The 8,633-nt window shown below is 32.1% G+C and overlaps 2 protein-coding genes across 3 annotated transcripts; one reads left to right on the top strand and one right to left on the bottom strand.

The window, feature by feature from the left end:
• Positions 1-2,854: 2,854 nt before the first annotated feature.
• LOC108367277 (putative nuclease HARBI1) lies at positions 2,855-4,327 on the bottom strand. Of its 2 annotated transcripts, XM_017621865.1 has the most exons (3): positions 3,958-4,327; positions 3,519-3,902; positions 2,855-3,457 (listed from the first exon to the last, which is right to left on the bottom strand). In XM_017621865.1, exons 1-3 carry the CDS (start codon positions 4,183-4,185, stop codon positions 2,924-2,926), a joined length of 1,146 nt encoding a protein of 381 aa, XP_017477354.1. In that variant the 5' UTR covers positions 4,186-4,327; the 3' UTR covers positions 2,855-2,923. The 2 variants fall into 2 exon arrangements, with proteins under 2 accessions (XP_017477354.1, XP_017477355.1); XM_017621866.1 differs by having other exon boundaries at positions 3,519-4,327.
• Positions 4,328-7,599: 3,272 nt separating this feature from the next.
• Positions 7,600-8,623, top strand: LOC108367278 (uncharacterized; the record flags this gene model as incomplete). Its single annotated transcript, XM_017621867.1, has 4 exons — positions 7,600-7,805; positions 8,015-8,214; positions 8,278-8,355; positions 8,407-8,623. Coding segments are annotated over exons 1-4 (508 nt in total), but the record flags the coding sequence as incomplete, so codon positions are not given.
• Positions 8,624-8,633: the final 10 nt, after the last annotated feature.

An 8,633-nucleotide genomic window follows, 5' to 3' on the forward strand; every position in this document is an offset into this window, starting at 1 on the left:
CCAAGTACTTTTGATTTATTATCGCGTAAAATTGCAAATTTTTTTACAAAAGAAGCACAGGTAAAGCAACCTCTTGATTCGTTTTCAACACTTCAAATCTCATAACGATCCACAACTTTGCCTCAGGAAATTTACTATCTTCCTAAAAAAGGGAAGAAACCAGGTGGATCACTATATTCGAAATATCACAGCACTTTGTCTAAATTGAGGCAGGATGGGATTGTTTTAAAGAGCAATAGAGAAACTGCCTGAAACGAAGGAAGTAAATAGTTTTTCTCCTGGTTAGTTATAATAACAATTAAGTAAACTGCCTATTTTTTGACATTTAGTAATATTGGTATTTAGTAAACACCCCATTTTGTTTTTCTAACGAGAATGAATAATTCAGGTTGCAACGAGATAAGCGATAAAGCTTGGCTTAAATATAACATTGAACCCTACAGCGAAGTAATAGAGAAATGGGAGACCACGTTTGCAGTCAGACATAGCTTTTTGAGTAACGCTGAGGACTTGAGTTCGATTCTGGAAGAGTGGCCTCTTTATAAACAAAGCTTTGGATACTCACTAGTAATTTTTTAAACCTTACTTTTATACATATATCTTCTGAAATGTTTTTTTGAGATTGAACTCGACTTTCAAAAGCTCTTCCCAGAACGACGTAATTTGTTATTTGAGAAGTGGATTAATTTTTGTCAAGCAATACCATCTTTGTTTGATACACACATCAAGGATACAAATAGTTTATTTACTTGGAAGCGAAATATAGTTTATTTACTTATTTCACAAGCGGTTATTATTTTATTTTTTGTAATGTAAATCAATATCCAAATAAGTTAACAAAATTTACTTTTGCAGATGTAAGGGATTGCGTGATACTCTCAAATGTGTTGATGCTTGTTTCAAGGTATTTCATGTCTCAAATTTAAAGTATCCTTTTGAGTGTAATTTAGTCTGGTTATTAATACAAAAATATTTTTATAATATCGATTTGAAGTCAAGTGAAAAGAGTGCATCCCTTTGCGGAATTTTAAATGACTTACAGGAATACTTTATCGGGAAATATATCTTAAAAAATTTGAGCCTAAAAAGATGATATCCTTAAAATAGATAAGATGGGTTTAAAATTTTTTGTTTGTTCACAGATTTTCACACAATGTGAAATTCTTTTTAATCATATAAAAAATGTCCATACTTTATCAACAAATGAATTGTTTATATGTGGATTTTGTAACTGTAGTCAAACTTTCACATCTTTCAAAGCATTTTGTAAACACATGCGAAGGGAAAGTAAGAGATATTGTACAACAACCAATTCATTTAATTTAAATTATTCAAATGAAATCTTAAATACTGACACAACTATTGTTCCTGCTCAACAAATTTGTGAAAATATAAGTAGCGGTCACAGTAACACTTCTTATTTGTCAGCAGATAGTATGAAAGAAGGTTGTTTGAAGTTTTCTTTAAATAATTATTCCAAAAAGAAAATTCCGAGAAAAGAAACAATTGAATTGCAAAAAGAAGTCACAAACTTTATTATTTATCCAATAAGGAACGAAATAACAAATATTTTGAATAATTTTGACGCACAAAATCCGTCAGATGTAAAAAACTGTCTAAAAAAATTGGTTTCATATTGTAGCGATCCATTTATAGAAATAAATTCTGAATACAAACTTATCAAAACTCTAGAAGAAATGGATCTATACGAGACTCCTAAAATTATTCAAATTGACAATTCAATTCGCTGTTTGCAAATTAAACATGTTAGTAAGCTGGATGCTACTGTAGTAAAAGGTGGGGCTTGTTCGAGTTGCAATCACAACAGCTGTGTTGCACGATTTCTTAAAGTATCACGTTCGATGTGAAATTGTGGCAACATTGGCAAAAGCATCGCGTTCTAACTGTAAAAAATTCGGAAATTGTTGCGCGCAAAGTCAAGTAAATCGGCATCACAAATTTTTTGTTTGCACGATTGCTATGGAAGACGAAAGGTGAGCAAAATAGTTTATATTAAAATGTATTATTTTTAATTTATCATATACATATACATTATCTAACAATATTTGTGTTTATTGTATATTTCAGTGAAAACCTGAGCAGCACTTTAAATAAATTGCTAATACGGTGTCGGCTAGATATGGAGCCGGAATTCGTTGCAGGAAAAAAGAAAAAATCGGTCCTCTGGGGCAAAGTCCTGGTGAAAATGAAAGAGGTGAACCCTGAAATCACGCAGTCGAAAGAAGTGATCCAAAGAAAGTTTTTGAACTTGCTGGCGTCATATAAAAGGATCAAAAAGCGGAACAACTCAACTGGGAGGGATGCCACAACATGGGATTTTTATGATGACTTCGATAATGTGTATGGCAGGCGACACTCCATTCAACCTCCAGAGCAAAATCTGCAGTCCTCTCTTCCAGGATTGAGTGAAATAAATGTTAATGAAAATGAGAGTGATTCGGATGGAAGAGACTTTGAAACGAGTGTTGCAAGCACGCCAAGAAAACGCAGTAAGCCTTCAGCAAATGAAACACTTGTATTCTTCAAGGAAGAAGCTGCCAATGAACAAAAGCGCCATGAGGAAGTATTGAAGTTGGAAAAAGAAAAATTGGAAATTGAAAAGGAGAAAATTAAAGCCATGGAGGAGTTGAGAAAAGTGTTAGAGATGAGGACGCGGAACTGAGTCATATAACAAAACTTTATTTTTTTTTAATTTATCTGAATTGAATGTGACTTTATTTAATAACATAAACGGAGAAATTAATTTTGTTTAAAAAAAGTTTATCTGAAATGAATATGATTTTATTTAATAATTTATGTAGTGCAAATATGTATATGCATACAAATGTAGACATTAAAAATAAAAATGAGTTCAATGTAACAAAAGGAAAATGTGTGCATGTACATATGTAAATAAAAACCATTATGAAACAAATAACATCTTTAAATTATTTCTTTTTTCAACGCCTTCATTAGTGTCATTGATGTTTTCCGGTAATTCGATTTCTGGATTATTTCCATCTTCTAAATTTACAAACGTATTCTCAACTTCGAAATTTGTTGTACTATTTCGTATTATAAAATTATGTAAAATTGAACAAGCTAACACGACTTTTGAAATATCTTTTTGAGATTTCACATCTATGTGATTTAAAATCTTAAACTTCTGCCTTAAAATTCCAAAGGCTTGCTCAATAAAAACGCGAGTAGAACTTAAATAGTAATTAAACTGCTTCTCTTCTCTTGACAAATGTCCATTATCTCTGTATGGAACCATTATGTATTTGGAAAGAGGATATGCTGAGTCTGCTAAAATTACAGCATCTTTAGCTAGATGAATCTGTCCAGAAGCTATTCCTTTGTAAAGTGGGCTATTTTTCCACACGTTAGCGTCGTGGCAGCTGCCCGGAAAGCCGATAAAAACATCCAAAAAACGAAAGGCGCTGTCGCATATGGCCTAGAAATATGATACCAACTTATATAATTTTTTTTTTAAGAAATATTTTGGAAACGCATACCTGCATAATTATTGAATAGCTTCCTTTTCGATCATAATAGCTTATGGCATCTGTCCTCGGGGTGTTTATGTGGAAATGGGTTCCATCCAGGCACCCTACTACAAATGGAAAGGAGTTCACCCGGCTTTCTTGGAAATCTTCGATGATCTTGGTCTGCTGAGAAGCAGATGGCCAAGAAATCTCGTTTTTAAGCTTACATATAGCTTCAACGGTTTTAAAAAAGACTTTGTGGGCTGTTCCTTTTCCAATACCAAATCTGTCAGAAAGTTCACGATAGGTGACCCTACTATTGCCCAGTTTCCATAATGTTATGTGCAAGCTTTGCTCCAATGAGTACTCACCGGGAACATTTGAAAAAAATGGTTCGAGTTCAGTCTTCAATTTCTATAAATATACCTATTACAATTTTTTATTTCAAAATCAAAGTCACACAACTTACACTAAATGTTTCACGGGACATCCGAAAATGTGTAAAATAAATGTCATTTGGATACAATTTAATCGTTTTAAAAAAGTGAACCGTTTTCGTCACATTTCTCCTCCGACACAATTCCTGTCTCATCCAATTTCTTTTCTTTATGCGCTTCATTCTTTTTTTTGCCATTATCATAAGAAAATTACCGTCCGTTTCGAAATTATCCAGCAAAATATTTATAGAAAACTCCATTATTTTTAATTTGCGTATTAATTTTTGTCAATCTATGCAAAACAAGCGCTGAACATCAGAAAAGTATCAGCTGAGCAGTTGCACCAGGGTTGCAAACGACAATCAGAGCAGCAGTATTGCCGCTTTTATTACGTGCCTCGAACAAGCCCGTGTACTATTCCCTATCAAATTTCAAATCAGGAAATTCTTTGAAATACCAGGTGTGTATGAAAGTTTTGCTGAAAATATGACGACCTTATCAGTTGATAACTCAACTCTAAAAAACTTCATTAATGGCAAATTATGGCAAAAAAAAATAAAATTATCCCGGAAAATTTGTAATTCCTTATTTACTCTATTTCGACGATTTCGAAGTGAACAACCCTTTGGGTTCGCACTGTTCATCTCATTTGGCAACTTATTACTCATTTCCTACAGCTCCAGTTACTATTAAGCATAAACTATTTACTGTATTCATTGCAGCTCTATTCAAATCGAAAGATGTTAAAACTTTCGGTAATGCTAAAGCGTTTTTTAAATTGATAGAAGTCCTCAACGACTTAGAAGAGAATGGTATAGATAAAAAAAATTCAAGTGGAATTAAACGAATCTTTCTTTGCTTGGGCTTTATAATCGGAGATAACTTAGCATTAAATAATATTCTCGGCTTTTCTGGATCTTTTTCCTCAAACTATTTTTGCAGATTTTGTAAAGTTAATAAAATAGAAGCTAAATCAGCGTTTATGGAAGAGTTTGAGAAATTGCGAAATAAAGTAAATTATGATGAAGACATTTCACGGAATGATTTTGGAAACACAGGGATTAAAGAAGATTCAATTTTTAATAAAATACATAGTTTCCATGTTACAGAAAATTATTCTGTTGATATATTACATGATATCTTCGAGGGCGTATTGAATATAGTTTTTGTAACATCATCCTGCAATATATCAATAAGAAAACTTTTGCTTTGGAACTTTTAAATCTTCGGAAACAAAATTTTAACTATGGCGAAACTGAAAATGGGAATAAATCATCTCCTCTGCAGTTGCATCACATTAAATCATTTCATTTAAAATTATCTGGACGAGAAATGTTAACTTTTGCTCATTTTTTTACTCTGATTATTGCAGACGTAGTAGAAAGAGATGATGTTTTGTGGAAATTTGTTTTAAATCTTATAGAGCTATTAGACTTGTTGCTATTATCTGAATATACGAGCTTAGATATAATAAATTTAAAATCTCATATATCCGCTCATAACAGCGAATATGGGAAGCTTTTTCACGATACTCTAAAACCGAAACATCATCTTCCTATCCATTACTGTAGAGTTCTTGAACATTCTGGTCCCTTAAAATTGCTGTGGACGCTACCTTTTGAATCTAAGCATAGACAATTGAAAGAATATGCTAAAAACATTACATCAAGAAAAAACTTAACGTTGTCTTTAGCACTAAAGTTTTCAATAATATTTTCCGAAACTATTACCAATTTTGAAAACACCGATTGCTTACTTGGCAAAACAAAAAGCTTCTTACAATCTTCTTTGTATTGGATACAATTAAAAACTATTTTTAGTGAGGATCAACTGAGCGAGTGTATATGTTATTTGAGTTTAAAACGGCATAATACATTTGATAAAAGCAATTTTATTATTTTTTTTTATGATCCTAATTTTTCCGCTTTTCAAATACTTGAGATTTTCGTAATGAATGAAAAAATTTTCTTATTTTGCGAAAAAATGAATATACTAACGTATAATCCACATTTTTTGTAATACGAAGTCGGCTCCAGAACCTCTGATTTTAAACTCTTCAACATAAATGAATTACAATATCCACCAATTCATCTCTATACAGTTCAAAATCAATCATTTTTGAGACCAAAACACTTCTTTTAATGCACATATTTATTCGTAAAGCCCCTTTATATAATTATTACTTATTTCTTTTGTACTTTCCGTAATAAAAACAAATATATACATCCATAAATGGGAAACTAACCGAATGTTTTATTTTTAATGCAGAAAATACTTCACATTTTGAGGAATATTTTCCTTAAAAGGCACGAAAATTTAACTCATTTTTAAGAAACCTCTCCCACGAGAATAAGAAATGCTTCTTATTTTCAAGTAAAACATTATTCATTTGACGGTAAGAACTTGTACAAATTGAGGAAAGATATTTCCATATTATATGTAAAAACGTTCTCTTTCTTATGATAATTTTCCTAAAAATAAGGAAAACGAGTTTCCTTATTTTTAAGAAAATTCTTATGCTTAATTGAAGAAACCATTTCTATGGCGAAAAATTACTCCCATTTTTTTCATTTTGATAGCTTTTTTCCTCTGTTTTAGGAAATTTTTTTTTGGGTGTATGGACTGAAAACAAACGTTGTGTGTATTTTTGCAAAGCCACAAAAATTTAATGAAATGTTTATTTTTTTATTTTTTACTCAAATCAAAAAACTTCATAATTTCTCTCTCAAAAGGGTTAATATGAAAGTCAAATGAAGGAAAACATTATGATAATAAATTGCCAAATAAGTGACCGAAATATAATGTCATTGCTAGCTGGCACACTTTATATTATTTTATTATGCTTATAAAGATTTAACAATTGTCGAACAGAAAAAACTGGGATTTGTAACTGTTTAAATCAGTTAATACATTTCACTGCGAGTTATTACTTAAACACTAATCGAAGTTACGATTGTTTCATTTTCTTGTTGTATATTTTTAATTGAAAGAAAATGCTGATATTTTCATTCGATGCATCAAAAATATCGATGTTTTTATACGATACATCGATATGTATCGATGCTATATTTCGATGCATCAAATCGAAGAAAACATCGATGTATTTTTTTGACTTGCATCCCTACTCCGGAAGTGATCACTTACCGCAGAACTCCACAGGCAAACAACGATTGCGTGCCAGATAATTGCGAGCAATATGGTTGCAAGTTTTTGCGTGTGGACACTTTGATGTCTTGACCATGGGCGTAGGCAGGTAGGGGCAGGGGGGTGCTCGAGCTCCCCCCCTAACTTTCAAATTTTCCTTATATATATATAAAATAGTACCCTGAAATGCCAGCTTAATAGGGTCCACACACAATCATGAACTACCACCAATTGATTTTATTAAAAATATTTAAATTACGAATATGTGAAAACAGGATGCGAAAAACTAAACACCTGCGCACAGCTGGAATACGGTAAATATTTGAAGAGTGTAGAAATGACCCATAACTTGCAAAACATGTTTCGTTTCCACAAAAATAAAGCGAACACTATTAAATTGATGAAACAGTCCATGTGCAAAAACCCCGAAAGAACACTGAAAGAATTCTGTAATTTAGATTAGCATATTTTGAATGAATTCGGAATGTCTAAGGTGGAAAAGAAACCAACCTTTCTATAACCCTTTCAGACCCTAATGCATCAATTGTGCGGGTTGGTATAAATTGTCGTATTTTCGTTGATATTTAGCGTACGCAGGTGAGGCCCACATGAATCAATTGTGCGTTTCATTCGCTTTATTGTTTGTTTACATTGTTCTGGCCGTTAAAGTGCCGCTAGCTCGCAAATCGCATCGTGGCGATAGTGACTTCGTCATTTGTGAAAATGAGCCGCTCAAGTAAGTTGTAAAATTTATTAAAAATTAATTAGTGGTGTTATAAAAGTGAATTATGCATTAATTAGTTAACCTAATATTAAATTTTATTATTATACATAGAGTTTTTAATTTATTAATGAAAAAAGTGAAGTTTGGAGCATATTTTAGTGAAGTGCATCAATTGTGCGCATTGGGTCTTGTTTCATTGAAAATTTATAATTTTTTTTTAGAAACATTGACAGAAGAAGACATTCTTAACGCGTTACTAGATTCCGATTTGGAAGATTTTAGTGGTGACGACGAAGTGCTGGACAAAAATTACTTGCCATGTGAAAGCACTGACAGCGAAAACTCCGAACCAGATGATGAACACCAAAAGCAATTCTCGGAAATCGGTAAAAATGCAACTGACGAAGAAGGAATCAGACCAGTAAGTCTAGTTCAGCTCTTGTAAAATAAAAAATTAATATTCATCCTAACAAAAAATTTACAGACTTCTTCCCGTCGACTTATATGGAAACGGAAACCGTTTTCTCCCCGAGCAGAAGAAACAGCTATCCCAACAGAATGTGTAAGATGAATTTATAGTAAATTTAACTTTTAAAACATTAAAATTTTACAGGACGGTATGGTTAAAACTCCACTACAGTATTTTACGAGATATTTTGATGACAACTTTTTTGAAAATGCTGCTGGTTGTACAAATAGGTACACTGTCTTAAAAACTGGAGAGAGTTTGCATACTAGTTCTGGAGAAATAAAAAATTTCTTTGGAATGCATATTGCAATGGGATGTGTGCGTTTTCCCAGAATTCGTATGTACTGGCAGCAAAAATTTAGCATTCCAAT

Source organism: Rhagoletis zephyria, unplaced genomic scaffold (genome assembly GCF_001687245.7).
Source record: "Rhagoletis zephyria isolate East Lansing unplaced genomic scaffold, Rhagoletis_zephyria_1.1 Rzeph_scaffold_02614, whole genome shotgun sequence".
Classification (NCBI taxonomy): domain Eukaryota; kingdom Metazoa; phylum Arthropoda; class Insecta; order Diptera; family Tephritidae; genus Rhagoletis; species Rhagoletis zephyria.

Bases quoted from the DNA above. Each gene is read 5' to 3' on its own strand.
- LOC108367277 (XM_017621865.1), bottom strand. From the start codon at position 4,185: ATGGAGTTTTCTATAAATATTTTGCTGGATAATTTCGAAACGGACGGT. The intron at 3,903-3,957 runs GTAAGTTGTGTG...GTATATTTATAG, and splicing joins TGTCCCGTGAAACATTTAGT to AAATTGAAGACTGAACTCGA. The intron at 3,458-3,518 runs GTATGCGTTTCC...TCATATTTCTAG, and splicing joins GCTATTCAATAATTATGCAG to GCCATATGCGACAGCGCCTT.